This window comes from Neolamprologus brichardi, chromosome 3, assembly GCF_056152115.1.
Source record: "Neolamprologus brichardi isolate AB-2024 chromosome 3, ASM5615211v1, whole genome shotgun sequence".
Classification (NCBI taxonomy): Eukaryota; Metazoa; Chordata; class Actinopteri; order Cichliformes; family Cichlidae; genus Neolamprologus; species Neolamprologus brichardi.
In genome coordinates this window covers 22,476,382-22,497,120 of record NC_142106.1, presented here as the reverse complement: position 1 = coordinate 22,497,120, position 20,739 = coordinate 22,476,382, and the positions used below count along the sequence as shown (strand labels likewise).

The window sequence follows — 20,739 nt, the reverse complement described above, 5'->3', positions numbered from 1 at the left end:
CTCAGCTGATCCTTTAAATCTCAACACAGTTCACAGTCGAGGTCCTGTGTTTCTCTTTTTGCTGTTCCTAAGTCCACATTTTCCTCTGCCCCCAGCTTTCCGCTCAATCCTTCTTCGTGCCACGTGCTTGCACATCTTCCCCGTCTCCTGCCATTTCTCTTCTACTTTCACTGTTAATCCCTCTCTATCCTAAGCTCTCTTCAAGCCTTTATTCCCTAAAACCGTGATAAATAACCATTCATTACCCTCTTTCTCCCCCACCCCTCCATTCTCTGTTAGTGTTACCATTTCTTGCTTCACTCATTTCTGTGACTACTTCCATCCCATTTGCACAAACCTTCTGCACATCTCTCCCTCTCTCCCGGTTGTCTCATGCTTGGCTTCCACCTCATTATAAATTCAGCCATTAGAGTTCCACAGGACTTGTGTCTCGTTAACTCTGCCTCGATTAGCATTCACCGTCCTCTCAAACACACACACACGTACATGAAAAACACGGGCCAACCAGAAACAGAAGCATGCACACAGTTGCACTCTCATTAATTTATGGACTCTCTCACACCATCTCTCAGATGTGCTTGCTCTGTGTGTCTGTGTGTGTGTGTGTGTGTGTGTGTGTGTGTGTGTGTGTGTGTGTGTCAAATCTTGTGACTCAGGAGGATTTTAAATGTTGATGAATATTTAAAGGAAAAATGAAAAAAAAAAAAGACAGAAAACTAAAATATAATGTGCCTGCAGCTGCTCTCTCTTTGTGTGGGCATTCATTGTGTATGACAGTGTGGATGTTTATCCTTGCATGAATGCAAGGTTACATGCAGATGCAATGTGCACAACTGTATGTGCGTGTGTGTGTGTGTAGGACCTGTGTAGGAGGGCCACCCGCCGCCATCAGTGACTCACAGCTGCTGCAGATGGCCCAGCCGTCTGGCATGTGTGTGTGTGTGTGTGTGATTACACTATTTGCTCTTAATAAAAGATAAATTGTATATGCATGCAGAGTGCGCAGCTAAACAAGGTATCATTAAAGCTAAAAGCTGAGCTGTGAAAGAAAATCACTGAGGCCATTAAAGTGAAACTGTGAAATATGTAATATGTGCGACCCTCGAAAATGAACAGCGACAAAGGCAGGATCATGTTTTTAGGTCAAAGGAGTTGCACTTCACAAAGGGCGTGGTTCAAATTCTTTTTATGGTGACGAATAAAAGAAAAGAAAAACAGTGGCTGGCTGGATGCTACGTTTTGTCTCAATTTGACATCCGTGTCTATATATTGGTAATACTGTATATACATCCATATCTATCTATATATATATATATATATATATATATCAGGGGTGCAACGATACACAAAATTCACGGTTCGGTTCGGTTCGATACTTTGGTGTCACGGTTCGATATTTTTTCGATACACAAAAAAATGTTCATGCCTTTTTAATTTGTCATTTATTAAATTTTCACGGCACATTCTGCACCACCTCTCTGTGCGTTCATCATTTGTTTGAAGCCAGCTCACCTCCTGCAACCACTTTTCTGAGAATACGCGCTTCTTTTGTGGTTCGGACTCCTGACATTTCTTTGGAGGTGGAGGAACACCAAAGTAACTGCTTAAAGGAGCTTCTTCGACATCTTTAAGAGTTCTAAACAAATGTCTGTCCTCCTCCTGAAAATCTTATGTACGCAAACACGCGTTGCAACTTCTTATCTTGTGCGCGTTTTTTATTTTGACAGCGAATGCGCACCTGCGGACCACTTATGTGCAGCCCTGGTTATTTAGCTTGTCATATTGCAGCCACAGAAATTCTTTTGTCCATGAAACCATAAAGCTGCACTTTCTTTTTGCCTTATAGTCTGATTTGTCATAACTTTTCCGTTTTGTCACTTCTTCACCCTGACCTGTCTTATTTGGCTCAGCAGAACTAAAATATATATCCTGCTGCTTTTACACACGCACTCACATAACCCTCAGCGATTCTCTGCGCGATCAACCTCTCACATGTTTAAGCTGCGGGAGATTTCACTTGTCATGTTCGCATAGTAAGCTAACGATTGATAAGATGATGTCAGAGGAATTGGTGCGCAAATTATCATCACTCACCAATCAGTGCTGTCGCTCTCTATACACAGTTCGCGCGATTGCAAAGTGAAAGCAAAAAACAAGCGCAAATTCAAACGCGATTTCAATATGTCACATATTGACAGTGGCTCACCGATGCCAATGACATAATTACCCAGCTACATTTCCGAAAGAATGCAAAAGCATTGACATATATTTTTCCTTCCTACGATAGGCCGACGAGCAGAGCAGGGCAGCCCGACTGGAAAAATCGCTAGCGATTTTGCGAGCCCTGTATCTGATTGAGGAATCACTCATCTTTGGAAAAGAGAGTTTATTACAGAGAAATGTCTCTTTCCAAAATAAAAGCTATACTATACGCTTCTTCTGGGCTATATTCTCAGCAGCATATTAAACATATCAGGTCCCCATAAGGAGAATCATGTGCTAACAGCTGTCTAAATGACTCGGTAAAGTTTGTATGCGTGCTTGTTGTTTTTGTCTGCTTCCACTTGTCTTTGCACTAGGATGCTATCGGGTAAATGTGCAGTCATATTCGTTGTGTTCCCACTAGTGCTGTCAGCCTTAATCTGAAATGAGGTTAACGCCACAACACGGCAAATCTCCGTTAACGAGCTACCGCGGATTGCCCCGTGTGTGGGGCTGGACAGCGTCAACACATTAACGAGCTAACTGCGCTAACACACTAGTTCCCACTCATGTAATTGAGCATTGCGTGGCACATCTGACATACTGTTTTACTTTAGTCCATGACACCCTTACCTTCAGGGTCATACCTCACATGAAGACCAAAATAGTTCCAGACGCCAGATCTGAATGAGGGTGGGGGAGGTTCAATTTGCCATGTTGCAACGAGCTTAACTTCTGTCTAGCTAGCTTGCCCTGCGCTCAGTGAATCTGTGTTCGACTACTCCGCCTAGGCTGCACTGTCGAGCGCAGATCCACTGAGCGCTCAACACAGACAGCACCGTCAGAAGGAAAGTTGATAAAATAAATTAAAAATGTTGTATTGTTCGATACATATGCGTACCGAACCGAAAGCACTGTATCGAACGGTTCAATATCGATATGAGTATCGTTGCACCCCGAATATATATATATATATATATATATATCTCATGTATCTTTGCTCTCAGCAGTAAAATTGAAATATTTTTAAACAGCAGTTTTGCCAATACATTTTTCCAGAGAAGTTTTTTATTTTCATTTTTATATTTTATTATTTTCTCATGACACATTTGCACAGCCGATTTGTCTTTTAAATGCCTCTGTTGGCACATTCATGCTTTCCTTGATAAGTTGCCTCAGCCAGCCATTGGTGGAAGCATCAGCAGGACCCATGTACATGTTCACGAGACACAAACATGTAACCCACTCTTGAAATTGCTCCCCTATAGTGCTGCTCCACCTCTAATTAATATGTTTGTCTTTAGAAGTTTAGAAGGTACACAGCAGGGTTCTTTTTCCATAAAGGAACAAAGTGTTTGCATTATTTTACTGTGTCCACCAAAATGTGACACAAACGGCCTTGACTGCTAGGCTGAGCAAAAGGCCCCATATTTGTGTTGGGCTGGGCAATGCTCTCGGCATGGTCTCTCTCTTATGGTCAGTTAATGCTAACATGTCCTATTGTGCATCTGCAAACTGTCACTTCTACTATTTGAGTGAATGTATGGGACACTGCAGCGGGAAATGGTTATTGCATGACCAAAGCCATAAAAAATAAATTATTTTATGCAAAGGGGTTTTAATAGAATAAATCCGTTTCCATTTCTTTGTCTTCAAACTCTTCCTACACCATCAAGAGTTGAGCAACCAAGCTTTACAAATAGGTAGATTTTAAGCTCCTGAAACTTCTTTCCATTATCAGACATTATGATGTCATCATATAGCTTAGCCACATTTATGTACCTACACCGTTATATAAAAGCATTATAGGCATAACATGACCGCAACTTCTACAATTTATCCACAAAACTTAAATTATAAATGATATACACCATCTAGCTGTCTGGCAAAGACCTAGCTAAAAATGACCTTTTTTAAGTCTTTACGCACCTACAACGCCCTCTGAAAGCATTCTACCATTTTAATTTCATGACAACGACATCTCATTTATTGAATTATACATGCTTAGTAACCACCTAGCAATGGGCGAAAAATTTTAGCATGTAAACAATATCTAAATAACGATGCAGCACTGCGTACCTCTCTGGCAACCAGCTTCCAGAAACCCTGAGCAACTACTTTTCAGACGGTTGGGGAATATGACTTTCACTAGCAACTAAAGGTTGCCAGAAGGCTCTAAGCATGCATGACTGAGGCTAGCTTGAATAGCCTCAGTCATGCCAGCCTCAGTAATGCTAGCTGAAAGCTATTCAAGCTAGCATGGATTTGCAGTGCAAATATGAGCAATTCTGACGCTCCAAAAACAATATGGTTACACCTGGTAACACCTAGAAAGTAAAACAGAAACTTTAAAACAGGTGACCAAAGGGTGATGTGAAGTTGGCCATTCTTGTCCATACACTCTTTAGTGTGAGGGTGGGGCCACATGGACCGGACTTATTTTGGTGCAGCTCAAAAATTGTCGATGGGATGGACTATGTGCACGTTAGCATATGCTACTTCCGGTGCGGAAACTCCTGTGGGGACGTTTGTTTCCGGTATCCTATTCGCGCCCTGTTTACGGTCCAAAACAAGTTAAGCAAATAAATAAATAAAGCGGCGATTCACATTTCTATAGATGTCTTGGGCATTTACCCAATATATCTGTAAATGTTGTTCATCGACTTGTCGATATTTTCCCCCCACGCCTCAGGGGAAAAGAGAAAATGGATTCAAACGTTATATTTCTCAGCTGTCCGTCGTTTATCGCGGGTGTTATGTTCTAAAAATAACCAGCAATATGTGAAATCAAGTAGCCAATTTTATTTTTTGACGGTGCAAAACGTTTCGTGTACATCGTGGACATACAGCACTGCACTTCAGAGTCACACTGCTAGCGATAGATGCAGCGATTCTGTACTGTACAGGAGAGACGGAGGAGATCGTCTGCAGCAATCAGGACGCAGGACGTAAATAAGCATGCAAACTTGCACTAAAAATCTGCGAAACAGCGAGGTGAAAGGTGAACCGCGTTATAGCGAGGGACCGCTGTAATTTTGAAGGTAAGTCACAACATACCCTTCGTAAATACTAATGTATAGAAACCGTTACCAGCAATCATTAATTTTTTGTGTGGCTTTTTTTCACGGTTTGTTAACATGCTGTGTAGGTGTGTACTTGACTAGCTGATATCGACATAACGGGGAAAACACCTGGTTTGACTATTGTTCACCTGTAGTTTGAATGCTGAACATTTGCCTGTTTAAATCATAAGACCAGTCACTATACAGAGATGTGCTTCTGAATGTGGACGATGTGTCTTCTGCTGCAGTTCTGCTTGTGTTTAGTGATGTAAACAACCGATCGATCTAAACTCTTTAAACGTCAAAATTGATCATTAGATTTTTATGACACAACAGTGGTGAGTGTTCCCACCTTCTGCTCTTTGTAACTTAACGCGATCGTTCCGTTTTCGAGTTTTGGACATCAATTTTGGAGTATATCTTCGCAGTAGCGATTGACCGCAAAGTAAAGCTACCGGAAATGTACAACCCCACATCCGGTCTCAAACCAGGAAGTTAGCATTTTCTCGTGCACAGGGTCCATTGGACTGTGGGGAGTTAGGAGGGTACGTTAAAGCCTTGGCGTCTTTTCTGCTGGTGGAGATCATGGCTAGCATTTCAATGCAAGGATTTCCCATCACCACATTACTTACTCTCGCCTTCTATGAGTGTATTTAATGCTATGGCTGAGCACTGTAGTGCTGCGACACTGCTAGCAGTAAAATCTCCACATTCGGATTGTTTAACAGTCATCTTTCTTCTTCCACACAATGCAAACAAAAGCGTTTAACAGACATTTGAGCTTTGCCTGTTTCCTGCTGTTCAATGAATGCATCATTACACAATCAGCATGTTACTCAGTATCATTTTAGTTTCATCTCCCAGCAAGAACATTAAGCACTGATTACCTCATAAACTGACTGATGCTTTATATCTTTCACTGTGCCCATCATCCTCCTTTCCCTCATCCTCCCCTCTTTCTAATACACACATTCAACTTTACCTTCACATAGGCCACTATCTTCAGAGATATGGTGGCCAGATAGAGGGAGTTCATGGCGAAGTCCATCAGATTCCACCAGTCATGGATGTACTCTGTGAATCCCCCGTCCCACATCTCCTTAATCTCTGCCCAGATGAAGCCTAAAACACACATGCACAGTGTACACAGAGCTGGTTATTTACATGCACACACACAGTTGTGTCTATATGATCGTTTGATGTCATCCATCAGCGGTTTTTGTTTGCCTCATTTCTGCAGTATGACAAAAGTTCTGCTGAATATTCCCCTTTGTCAGCGGCCTTGGAGCAGTAAGCAGAGAGCCAGCATATTTGTTCTGTATGACTGGCTTTAGATAAAGTAAATAATGCACAAGTCATTTTCTATTTAATACGCTCTCCCTGGAATATCTGGCTCTTGGTTAACCTGGATCCCAAGTTTTCACGTATCAGTTTGCCTCTGCGGCACGGTGGGTCAGTGGTTTGGTGTGTTCCAGGAAATATGACGCCAGAGGAGCTTCCAGTTGGTTCTTCCCAATTAGACTGGCCGTTACTACCGCCTGGTAATGTTTAAAAGACAGAGCTGGTGTGTGGTTCATTATCACTGCGGCCGTTTAGAGAGATGCTGCAGAACTGCAAATGGAGAATGAAAACTAAGCAACGGTTATTTCCTCAGTCAATCTTCTGGGAGTTTCAGGGGTTATAAAAAACATCTACGACTCTCTTCCTCTTTCATTGCTCACTGCGTTCTTCTTATCTGTGAACAAACTCTGTCCTAGCAACAAATCCAAACATAGTTATTATTCTCAGAAACAACAAACAATATTTCCAGAGTGGTCATAGAATTTTATTGGTGTGAAACAGATCCAAAACAATGGATTCTTGGCTCTTGGTTTTGTCATAAAGCAAAGTGAGGATGATGTTCAAGTATTATGTTATATGTCAAGTGTAGGGTAGAATGACCACAGATCCCATGATAAGATTTACATTTGCTGGAGCAGAGCGAGTATCCTGATTACCAATATTGTGTTGCTATGAACTGCAATCAGGGTTTGTGACTATTCTGTAAAATAAACAAATAAAAAAAGCTGACTTTACAGTATTGTTGTATCTTAATTATCATTTAGTCACATCTGGACACTCCAAATGTCATTATTATACAAAATAAAGCAATGAGCATAAAAAGCAGAAGGGTTATATTTTTATGCAATTCAAATACAAGATGTTACTATTATTATTATATTATAAACAGGAAACATCTACAAAATTACTCTATTAAGCCCCAAATTAAGAACTGACATTTGCAATTCAATTTTCATCATTTCTAATGGAAGAAGTTTAATTATTCTGAAGGTAATAAAAAAATGTTTTATATAACCTCATAAATGCAGCCCTGTAAAGGCAGAATCATTTTAATCACCCCCCCCCCCCCCCGCCAATTTTGCTGTACACGTACAATGACAATAATTGTCATTCTATTGTAATTCTATTCTATTCTATTCTATTCTGTTCTTACAGCATTAAATAGGTGAAATAAATTAGAGCAAAATGAACAAATGAACTCTCTGTGAATACTGACAGCTGATCAGTCATATTTTGGAGACTTTTCAAGCGTTCGCTCTTAAAAGTAACATTTAAATATAAATCAACTCCAACACATTTTAATTTCTGAAATACTTCTCCAGTTTTTTGCAATTCCATGCAAACAGTTTTAAAGAGAATGCAGTGATCGATCCAGAGATATCCAATAACACAAGAACTGTTATATAAATGTATACAGACCACCTTTAATATAGCTTTTGTCTCTGCCATAAATAACATTCTGGTAGAGCGTACCTTACCATACTTTGGTTTTTGACAGCAAGAAAATGTTATTGCTGCTTATATTTCATTTAATCTAAAGTTTATTTGAGACGAAGGAGGTTTTGAAAATAATTTTTGAGCTACTTGTTGCTCATCTTTCAGTCGCAAGTCTTCCAAATCTTTTTATTTAATTTTACTTAAAAAAAAATATTGTGTTACTTTAGCTTCATTTATTTTGTAATTTAAAAATTAACATTGTAATGGAGTCATAATGTTCCAGAAAAACAAATATATTAGAAATCACCTAAAATAATGAAAATTAAAAACCATACAGATCACTGTGCTACAGAAAAACATGGAAGTAGTATTGTGTTGTACTAAATCTGAACTTAAATAAATGCATACACATGTATTTTAACATTAGACGGATACATAGACGAGTATTGCCACAGACTGTAAGAATGACAGACATGCTGAACTTTATTTTAAACTCTGGGGGGAAAACATTTAAGCTCTTTTGCAACGATGCCACAGTGATTCTTTGGTATTTAGTGCAGCTCTCATCTGAAATAACTACAAAAGGAAGCAACAGAAGGAAATGTTCCAGTTTTTACCATCAACATGACAACCAGTTAATGGTAAATCATGTTTCTCTTTGTCAAACATGTTTTGTAGCCGAGACTTTAAAAAATGAGAAGAAAACAAGCGGAAGAGACGATGGAAGAGAGCAGATGGTTTTGTATTTTTCCAAGTGATTATGGACTGCATTTGGAAATGATTGGTGTCAGCTCTGAGAGAGAAGATGGAGATGTAATCACTCATTTCACACCCACCCACCTACCCACTCTCTCTCTCTCACACACACACACACAGACACACACACACACAAAACCAACTCCTCCACAGGCTTGAAAGCAGCCGACCACGCACCCCCACATCCACACACTTTTACAGACACACTCCGGGGCCTCTTGATGATTAGCAATCAAACAGAAAAAAATGAAGCAGATAAGTTTTTCTTTATTAATTTAAATCTGGTTGTTTTTTTACTGTCTGGAGGAGAAAGTCCGGCTTCTTGCCGGGCAGTGACTCATTCAAGACTTTAAATGTGAAGTTCGTCGTTAGAGCTCGGCTTAGAATAGTTGATATGAGTCACTTATTAAAGACATATGAAGGAATAAAGTGTGACATATTTTGTTTGTCTGTGTAAAATGTTTGTAAGCGCTGTTTAAATTTAGAGAAAATATACTTTCAATAACAGCTGAAAAACGCTCACAAAACTAGTAGTTTCCTGTTGACGTCGGTTGTTTTGAACAGTCAAATGTTACTCCACTGACCCTCTCCATGCACCATTTCCTGAGCCAAGTCCCAAAGTCCCCTAACTGTCAGTCTGTAGTTGGCAACTTTTGAAACAGATTCCCATAAATCTTCCTCCAGCCATGTTGTTCCCTCTATACTGATGTTTTAAAAGGTTACCCAGCCCATTTCTGTAACACCGTCAAACTCATGACAGCTGGAAAAAAAACGATTCAAACTGAAGAAGCAGAGCCTGGAATCTTTTTTTATATAACTTCCAGTTCAGCTTCATCAGAGCCCACTTTCCACATTACAGACAATAGCAGTGCAGGCATGAGCGTTTTTGGACATCGCCTAACAGAGTTGTTGAATCCGATGCAGTTGGACCGGACACTGAATGGTCTTTAATCTTAGCATCATAGCTGGCAGTTCCAAAAAATGTTTAGTGTTTTATGCATGTTTGTTAGAATCATTATACTCTTTGCTTTGTGACTGTCAAGACTTGGGAGAACAATTTTGTAAAAAAACCCCCAAACAAAAACAAACAAATAAACACAGGGTTAATTTTAGGGTAAAGATCAGTGAAATGAGACTCTTTGGAGGAGGTGGTCTTAGTACAGCTTCAAATGAACTCCAGGGTGGTTTAATCTATGGTGTGAATGTAGACTTGTAGTCAAGACCGCCTAAACCAGGACCAAGACAATACCAAGACTAGAGGGTATCGAGACATCCAACTCTATATGAATGCGATCTGACCTTGATTTGAACCAGCTACTAGCAGTACGTTATAAGTTCAAGCTAAACAAAAATTTCTCATAGCCATGTTTGCTTAGTATTCTGGGGTGCGGCAAGATACTATTGATGTGCAAAGGTATGTACAAGGCTAGCAAATAGCTGTGAAATGGATGTAAATTCTCCAATAGTCCAGAACACAGCAATTTCTTCATGTTTTTACTTTTGATGGTCCCAGTAAGTAGACTGGACATTCTCATGTGGTTTGAAGTGACACATTTTGTTTCACTTGGATTGTTCTCAGTGTGGAAAGAACCCAAATCTAAGGAAGAACCTAAAAGTTTGAAAACTCAACAATTGATTTGGACCTTCGAACTGCAAGTGTGAAAACGGGCTTAGACCTCACTGGGTTTCTTTGCCAGATCCCTGGTGAAACGTGTGTCGACATGAGAGCATAATCTCTGAGGAATTCATAACAAGCAGGTATTTGCCTTGTGTCCTCCCCCCTGCATGCCTTGCCCAGTCAACACCCTTGGCTAAACCCAGCTGAGCACTTTTAATAGTGTCAACACACCTATCATTGTGAGAAAGTCCAAGTGGAACTGAATTCATGTGTGAAAATGACTAATTTACCGTGACGCTTTTGCCTGAGATGCTGCTAGTTTTGCTGAGAGCAGAGCCTGCAGCAGTGGTGGAGGGGGCTCCACTGGTGTGGTGAGCCTGCGTCACAACACCACGCTGTCAAACTGATTTCAAATTTCAAAACTGTCAGACACTTGAGGACATTTATCAGGTCTCTCATTTCCCTGTGGTGGCGCAAGTCTTTCTTCACAGTCTAATTCATAAATTTTCTACCTCTAGATTTTACAGATTTTATGAAAATTCTTGGAACTGAAAAATAAAAACAAAAAACATGTACACATGTATTCATAGCCTTTTTAGTATAATGATGCTACGAGGTTAACACCTATTTTCTGTTTCTCCCATAATTCTTTGCAGAACCTTTTACGCTCCATCAGGTTAATAGGGACACATTGCCCAAGGAACAGCCAAGTAACAAACAGGAAGCTAAAAAAAGTCTTTATGTAAATAACGCAGGGCTGGCCAACTCCAAGCCTTGATGGATGGTGTCCTGCAGGTTTTAGACGTGTCCTTGATCCAACACAGCTGAATCAAATGACTAAATGACCTCCTCAACACGTCCTGAAGTTCTCCAGATTCAGGTGTGTTGACCCAGGGGGATATCTAAAACCTGCAGGACACTGGCCCTCGAGGCCTGGAGTTGCCCACCCCTGAAATAAAGCTGAGCTGAGGTGAAAACATCACCATTTACCAAGATAAATGCAAAGTTGCTTTTTGAAGAAACCCCCCTTTACCGTGCTGAAACTGTAACCATCAAACACGACTCTTAACTTTCATTGACTGTGTCACACAACTATTTTATTACATGAAAAACATGTCTTCAAAGTGTGATTTGAAGTGGCTGATGGCACACATTTCTCACAACACACAAAAAAAGCAGAATAAACAAAAAAAGAGAGTTACTGTCCCCGTCTGTAAAGTCTTTAAGTCCAGTAGAGAAGAACAACAAAGGCTCTAAAAGCTGGATTTAAACTTTGTTCTTGCCTTCGGCAGAACTTGGTGTTGTAGGCAGACAGAAGACATCTGTCGGATCATGAAAATCTTTGTAAAGATGCAAACCCCTGTTGGATACCAGCCAGTGTAAGGGATGCTATGTGACTGAATTACAGAGAAACTTCCAACAGATCTGAGGTCAGAGCTGCAGAAAGGCCAGCCACAAACCGAGCAGATCATTTCAGCAGGTACAGAGTTTTTAAGCACAATCCTCCGAGGAATACTCTGAAAACTTACCCAGCACCCACGGCAGAATCATCCACTCCACAATGGTGGGTGGGGGTCCCTGCATGTGCAGGTTGGTGCGGGCGATGTGCTGCGAGGCCAGCAGCAGTAGGAAGAGAAAGGTCAGGTAGGATGCCGTGTGACAGATGAACTTGATGAAAGGCTTCTTGATAAAACTTCCCAGAGCACTCTTTGGAGCCAACAGGTAGATCTGAGGTGGAGGGAGATGGACCGGGGGGGGGGGATGAAATAAGAAAGGATTTGAGTAAGAGCACAAAAGAAGAAGGAGAGACAAGATAAGAGGGAGTCTGCTTTGTTATTAAATGATCTTTAATGACCAAAAAAATTAATTAAAATAAAATCAGCCGATGGAAGTGGCTTGAAGGCATAAAAACACAGGACTGAATGTCTTCAGAGACGTGACTCTCAAAGCAGAGCAACACAAACAAGAAATTTGACATTATGTAACGATTAATGAGTACAAAAAACATCATCTCAGATGCTTGTTGATGCCTTAAACTGATTTTGTCCTCTCAAATATTGTTCTTTTCCCCCTCAATTTCAGCTCAACAGGAAAAAAAAGAAGAAGATGTATGTAAGTCGATAAATGTCCATGCTCAGCCACCGTCACCTCGTGTTTCATCTGTCAGCGCTGTTATTGTTATTGCCGGCGTTATTGCCGTCATGATGCTTGTTTACTTGTTCTGCTCGTCTACTTGCTGCTGGCAACCTCGGCACACTGAGTCACGCCAGAGATGCTTTTTAACTCGAGCTGAGTCGCACGTCGATAGACTCAGAAACAATAAGGCCGAAAGAGAGCGAGAGGGAGAGAGACATGTGCTTAAATACACAATTAAAACATTAATAACTAACCCCACTGCGGCACCACTTTGATTATTGATATGTAAGCACTTTATGTTAATTATCTCACTCACATCAGCAAAAACATGCAGTGTAAATAACCTCAATTAAGACCAAATTACATGTCGGAGTCTTTGAAGACACCACAAAGGTCACAGTAATAAACGAGAGGAAAGAGGTGCAAATATTTTCCCCTCTTCTAATTATTCTTCCTTCTTAAGCTTTATAGAAAGACAGAAAAGTAAACTAACATTAAAAATTAGCTAACAGCATTCATCTAAAAAGGAGGAAAATTTTTATGGCTCCGAACTTCCAGACCAATTATTGGGTTTAACAGAGTTATGTTGAAAATGTATCCCTGAAATGTGCTGCAAACAAATGTTTTCCTTTTCTTTGGCTTTATGTGGGGAATCAGGAAACAAGAGCCAGTATGTAAGTTGACTCGTTGTCATCACTGTCATGTGACTCTTCATTTTAGAACCGCCCATCATTCCTGCCAGGCTGTGAAAAGCAGCAGCACATGGCAGTGAAGGCAAGCACCAATTTTCTTTACAAAACTGTCTTTGGCTCATCAAAGTACAAATATCTAAAGCAATTAATTCTCCTGAAGATATCAAGTTTGTTTTTCCCTGGCTGACTTGTGGTTTTGTCCCTTTGCCTCAGATCTCCTCCTTGTTTGCAGATCTATTGAGTTTCCTGCTGCTTCTTGAATGTGTCAATAAATCATTTAAAGTATTCCTGGAGTTCAGAGCAGTAACCCGGACCACCAAAGAGATATAATCTCTCCAGCGTATCCTGGTTCTATCTAGGGGCCTCCCAGAACATCTTCCCCAGGCGGCTTCCTAATCAGATGCCTGAACCACCTCAACTGGCTCCCTTAACGTGGAGGAGTAGCAGCCCTACTCTGAGTTCTCCCAAATAAAAATAAACTCTTCCCCCCTCCAGGAGGCATCAAAACCTGGAGAAAGCTCATATCTGCTGCTGATCTTGTACTTCTTCCACCTTCGATTGCTGTATGGTTGACAAACACCTGCTGCAGTCAGATAGACCCATGCAGCATGTTGGAGATTCGCCCACCTGGACCCTACAGAGTCATCAGGTGCTCATCAATTAAAGGCTCGCCCAGACCTGGATCCAACATGGAACACCATGATCCATGACCCAGGAATCGAAATGACTGTGCAGTTTTGTACAGAATTGTGTTTATTTATTTTAAATGTTTCTCAATGTCTCTAAACTCAAAGGTTTTAAAGATGAACAAAAGCAGATCTTTATCTGCATCCCAGCATTAATGACTCAGCAAGTTAACACATTGGCTCATAAGTTGGCTGAAGTTCATCTGTGTGTATTTAGTTGGCTCATATTACTGCAGTACCAACAGCATAAATAGACATTTTTCTGAAACGAAATCCTTTAAAACATAAAATGACCAGATTAAATATAGAACACAGTCCGTATGTCTGTGACATCTGTTAACTTCCAGGTCCGCTTCAAAACCTTATTTCTTATTTTCCATCGTCCTTCAGTCAGTAAACCGTAACTTTGGTCTAATTACTACCTGAAAACAGTCTGAAAAAGCAGCAGTTTGGTTGCATCAGCTCTTTGACTTTATTACCCTATATTTCTTCTTTTCCCCATGTCATTGATTTCTTGTCTTTCTCCTTTCTAGGGAAATGATCATTTTGTCAGCTCCTCTTCTCATCTGTCTTTCCACTCCTCCTGCCATTTATCTCTCGCCTTCTTCATTTATTTTCTCTAATTCCCTCTTCCTCCTTTGAACTTTACTGAATCTCAATATTTCCATTCCTAAATTCCTTTCCAATCTAGATTTTCATCTTCTCTTCCTGCCTTGCTTCTTGAAATCTCGATTCCCCATCTATTGTCATCTTTTTACCCACTTTCTTCAAATCTATATTCTCCATCCTCCTGCATCCTCCCATTATTCCTTTTTCCTTACCAATGAGAAGACCGGGAACAAGAGTCCGATGATAAAGCAGGTGACCAGTTTAACCACCCAGTGTCGTCTCCTCCAACCCGGGAAGCCATCATACCACAGTGTGGCCAGCAGCTGCTGGCAGTTTGGCTGTGCCACAAACTGGAAAGAGAATAACAGGGAGAGGAAATGCAGTTTAGTATATGTGAAAAAGCCCTGAACAGCCCTTTTAACCCTTTAAGACCTACCATAGAACCAAGTCCGCCAGAGCTTATATTATATTTTTACATGTTGTAGTGCCATTTATGGGAACATTTCAAGTTGATATACATCAATACAACCATTATAGCCCAAATTTTAATAATATGTATGCATTAAGTGCATAGTAATTACATAAATTTCTTTAACATATATTGCTAGAAATTTAAGAGGCTTATCCCTCAAAACTGTAAATACAAAAAAGTTGCACAAAATAGTTTCTCACCACAGGAAATTTATTTTGAGTGCCTTCATAGTTTTATTTTTGAAATACACAGATTTTTATATACTGCAGGAAAAACAAAAATAAATATTATAGTGCAAATTTGCAAAAAAGCAGCATATGCATCAAAATAAACTATTTCCAGCAGTGCAATATGAGTCCTAAGCATCCCAGAAACGACACAGAAAGTCATAAAGTCAAACATAACTTTTAAAAACACCAGTACAGGCTTATGAGGCCCTGATGGTAAAAAAACTACATTTCCGCGAAAATGATGTCACTTCCGGTCTTGGGCAGGTAATGGCGGACATGCGATAGTTCGCGCTGACATCTATTCCAACCTAGGAAGTGTTATGAATAGCTGATCGGATCGGCAAAGCATGTTTCTGGAATATTATGTTTTTGTTGCTGCAAGTGCTTTTTATGCAGTTTTTGCAAAGCTATATGTGGAAGGAAACTGTGACCTAGGACAAGCTGATGGCATAAGATGTAAGTACAACTCCTCAGGTTTCATATGCAAAAAAAATTATTGCGCTAGCTTATGCGGTCGCAGTTCTACAGGCTTTTAAAAGTAGTTGCGCAAAACGGAGCGTGCCCGCTCTGACCGGTTTTAATGGGTTAAACATAGTTCATTAATCATACAGAGACACCGCTTGTATAAAAACAGCTTTCACATTACTACACAGAGTTCACATTACTACTTCCCAAGTCTCATCAGGTTACACTTTAAAAAAATGTGATCACCCTGACTGCTTGATAAGTTCATGGAAACATTTTCCTCTGACTGCTCAGTGGTGTTTATTTGATGCTGATGCCATTACCAAATATTATCTCCTCCTTCTTCACTTTATTCATTTTTTCTTAACTCAAGGAGGCTGCGGCCCTTTCATCTTTTCTCCCTCTTCTATCATTCCATCTATATGTAATTAAATCATTTTGTTATTCACAGTCACACATTCCCGATAGAGTAAAACATGAGTGGCTCTTCGCGTGTCCTTTATTAGTAGTAGTCGGATATCAGAGTGAACTGTCATCTTGTTAAAGTCCATTTCCATCTCGACTGTGACATTGACTCCTCTGACTGATTTCTACTGGGGTTGGGATTTGATTTCCCCTAACCAATCACAAAAGAACAAGGTATCCACCTGAAGCTAATGTGATTAAACTCGACACTGCTGCACAGCAATGCAAACATACTGTTTTCCCCCAGGGATTTAAAAGTAAAGAGCAAAGTACAGTAAAAAGAAAAATAGGTCTTCTGGTAAACACGTAGGAGATAACATTTGCAGATAATTTTCCAGGGTTTTTCTTATCTTGTTGTATCCACTGGTGTATCAGTGGATTAAGCCAGGCACAGGAATTAATTAATAACTGAAACCTTTTAAGACTGAATACCGGACAGTTAAAGACACTCAAACAGACCAGACTCACGTCGTTGACAGCCAGAGAGCAGAAAAAAAAATCTGAACAACTGAGTCATTCAGCTACACAACATACATTCATACAGACGTGGCAGAAGCTCAAACTTAGGCATACAGACATAGCCAAGAAGTTTAAACTGAGAATCAGAATGAATAAGAAAAGTCATTCTGAATGCACAACATGTCAAACCTTGAGGCAAATGTACTGCAGCAGGAGAAGACCACACGGGGCGTCACAGCTAAAATAGGAAACGGAGGGCACAGTTCATCCAGGCTCAACAAAAATGGACAATAAGAGTTTGGTCTGGTCTGATGAGTCTCGATTTCTGCTGTGACATTCAGGTAGTAGGATCACAATTTTGTGTAAACAACATGATAGCATGGATCAATCCTGCTTTGTCTGAACACCATTATACCACCAGGGTGCTGCAGGTGGTGTCGTGGTGTTGGGGATGTTTTCTTGGCACAACTGGATTTTTTGTAACTACCACACCCTACCCCAGTTGTTGCTGCCCATGTCCATCCCTTTGCTACCACAGTGTATGCATCCACTGATGGTTTCTTCCAGCAGGATAGCACACCATGTCACAAAGCTCAAATAATCTCAAACCGGTTTCTTGAACAGTAGAAGCCTTCTTCAAAAAAGTCCTGTTACATTCAAAAATAAAAGCCCCAGCTACTTTTTAAGGAATACACACACACACACACACACACACACACACACACACACACACACACAAACTAGTCCTAATGGCTGTTTAGCAGTAGGAATCCCAGCAAGGATTGTTCTTTCCTGTCTAACTACAGTGCATCACAAGATCAGCACCATGGACAGCTCTTTCCACACTCTATACTACACGATGCTGAAATGTTTGAAGCAAAGCTGGTAAAAATTCAGACAGTCTCATAAAAAGAGCCTATGTTTAGTTATGGACAGTGCAGATAGAATGTGCCAGGATCAATTATCTCCAAGCCCACACTCACAGAAAAAGACACAAGCAAGTGAAGAAATCTGCAGTTATCACCAAATGTTCAGCCGTCAAAAGTAGAAGAGGCTAATTTTTGACTGACAGTTTCAGGTGTCATCCTGGTTTTTTTTTTTGGGTGGGGGCAGTTTTCCTCTTCAATCTATTAGCTAAATGTTTGGTTCATAACAGTTTCCCGTCCTTGTGTGAAGGTGGATGTGCCAAATTGAGCTGGATGTTTATTTAGCTCATTTATCTAAAAGGATGTTTGTTTAAAGGAGAAACACATTATTAACATTCTCTTATACACATACAAAGACACACAGACACGACTCGGGGTGATTGATAACCTTCAGTCTCTGAAGCCTTTTCAGAGTATGAGAGTAATTTACAGTCCTGGGATTTTTACCAAGATTAAAACTAATCACTGAAAAGCAGAAATGAGAAGGGAGGAAGTAAATAAATTGAAAGATGGGCCTGGCAAGAACAAGGAAGCAGGGGAAGGGAGAAGAAAAGAAAAAGGGGGACACAATGGGAGAAAGAAAATAAGAGGAAAAGTCAAACAGGAAGGAAAGAGGAATGGTTCTTGGTGACTCAGAGGGCACCTGAAGGTCTGATGGGGACAAACAGCCTTTGGCGTAATGCCAACAGTATTAGCGGTTGAACTGTAATGAGATGTAAATGGAAACAACAGAGGAGCTACAAACCTGTCAGGGCTGAAAGTAACCTTTGGTTTGTCATAAAAGCTCACAGAGGAAGATAAAGCCTCCCCAGATTTACCCGTATGATGCTTGCTGTGGAGCATTTATAAGTGTAAAGATTACACATGATTCCCTTGATCAGGACTCATGTCACCATTTTTAATGGAAGCAAAAAGGTTCACATTGTTTGCAGGGTCAGTGTATGTCGACAAGCAGCAGCAGTTCCTACATGTTTTTTTACATTGTTGAATTATTGTTTAAATCGCCAATATAAATACTACATATTAATGCTATGGAGCATAACAGTATGCAAAGCTCTGACTCTAACTGTATGGATTTCAGCTTATTGACTGTTGCTGTGATTTGGACCTATTTAGATAAAGCTTTAAATGGGATGTATAACACAAATAAGAATAGGAAGATTTTCTGATTTTTCCTTTTTCCACCAACTTAGCATTTTTTGTTTTCTCAGTTTCTTTCACCTCTTTGTTAAATCGGCTGTCTTTGCTACATCCCATTCTCAGTGTTTTTCTTTTTCTTCTTTGTTCTACATCACTGATCTTCTTTTCATTGTCATCTTGTGTATTTTCTTTTTCATTATATGACCCCAATCCTCTTTACTTCTCCCCTTCTATACATTGCATCTCTTCTCAACTGATTCTCCACCTCCTCTGAGTTTGGTCTCCACTCCCGTCCTTCTCACTTTGTATTTGCTCGCTTGTCTTTCTTTCCTGCTCAGTCGCATTTCTTCTCCTCACCCCTTCTTCCTTACCCTTCTTCTTTTCTTCCATCCATCTTCCTATCCTCCCCTCAGCTACAGCATGGTGTCCTGTTTCCATGGCAGCAGTATGCTAATGAGGTAGTTGATCTTTTGGCTTCACTAAACTACAGCAGTCTGCTCCTTTCTCTCCTTTCCTGTTTTGCTGTTGATAAATATGCTTGTCATTGTTTACTGTTGACACAAAAACACTTGCTGACGTAACAGCACCATTTGAGATGGCCTCTAGACCAATCAGAAAGTCAGAGCAGATCAGGAAGGAGAAACCTAAGAAGCAAACAGATCTCAGACATAAATCTGTTTTTGGGATATATAGAACAACGTGAGACATCACTGAAATAACTTATAAACTCACAATGAATCAGAATAAATTACACAACACTCTGGAAAAGCTGGGGTGGTGGGTGGTGTAATTTCATCATCAGCGGTCAGTCAGCCAGTAGCATGAAGATGATAGAAATACATTGTCTGGATCCAGGCAGTGAATGGTAAATGAGTGTGGTGGGTGATGACTCGGGTCAGCTGAACCGGGGACACAAATGACATCATTTTCCTGTCTGAACCTACATTAGGTTAAGAGATCTACATTTTACTTGCATCAACATTGAGACATGGATGAGTGACAAATTCCAGACAGTCAAACTCCTACTGAAGTGGAACAAATGAGAGAAGTGGCAATTTATGCCCTGATGATCAGTTTAGCAATATTCTCACAAATATTATCTTTTGATATATTATTCTTTTTTATCTTTAGAAAAAAAAGGTGGCTAGGTTGATTTTAAAAAAATGCAGCAGCATCATTCATCATTTTCAATATATCTTTAACATGTTGTCATGATTGGAATTTTTTTTACTTCCTAACGATCTCTTTTGGCTTCAGCTCTAGTTCTAGTTCCAGCTCTAACAACAGGACATATACCTGTCTACCTAAAAATATTATTATCATTATTAATTACAAGAAAATGAAGAAGAAAATGGTTAAAATACATGGTTACCTAAAATTGATTTTAATTTGGCCAAATTGCACTATAGCAGAAGGGTGTTAATAAAGTAAGAATCAAATGGTGGTACCACTATAAAGCTTAGCTGTCGTGTGCTCTGGAATATATTGTTAACTTGTCAGACGCAGCAGCTGAGACACCAGTTCTGTATTAATATCAGGCCTCCAGCTTGATACATTTGCTCGAAATACTGACAAGAAAGGAAGCAGGCATCATCAATTTTTTTAGTAATTTAGTATTGCCCCAAAAACCAGACTGTTAATGTGGCCCAAATGTAACTGCCAGCTCTTTATTCCACTGTACAAGGTAATAATTTTCTAAATTTAACTGATCCAGAATCCAATTTGCAAAATAAACTATCACATATAACAAAATACGAGCAATGGACAACACAAACAGCTGATATATTCACCCGACTGCCAAACCCTATAGTATACATTTAAAATGAGCTCATGTTTAATGGCAAACAGCAACCACACATGGATACTTATCAGGTTTTGCTGTCTTGTACTGAAATTCATTTTGTCTCACACTCTCCGTCTTTCATGCTAGCACTGGAAAAGTGTCTCTGCGCCACCATGACGAATTTCCAGTCCAACTTAAATCGATTACCACGGTCTCTCTCCGGCAGCGCTTTGCCTCCTTCTCCCAGCAGGCTGGGTCAG

At 40.1% G+C, this 20,739-nt stretch overlaps 1 protein-coding gene across 1 annotated transcript in view; it reads right to left on the bottom strand.

Moving 5' to 3' along the window:
- trpc5a (transient receptor potential cation channel, subfamily C, member 5a) overlaps positions 1–20,739 on the bottom strand; it is a 196,283-nt gene that overhangs the window by 36,363 nt on the left and 139,181 nt on the right. The window contains exons 9-11 of the mRNA XM_006803430.2: positions 14,752–14,889; positions 11,946–12,144; positions 6,247–6,386 (exon numbers count right to left, since the gene is read on the bottom strand). Coding sequence (XP_006803493.1) covers positions 6,247–6,386; positions 11,946–12,144; positions 14,752–14,889 — 477 coding nt within the window. The remainder of the gene's footprint in view (positions 1–6,246; positions 6,387–11,945; positions 12,145–14,751; positions 14,890–20,739) is intronic.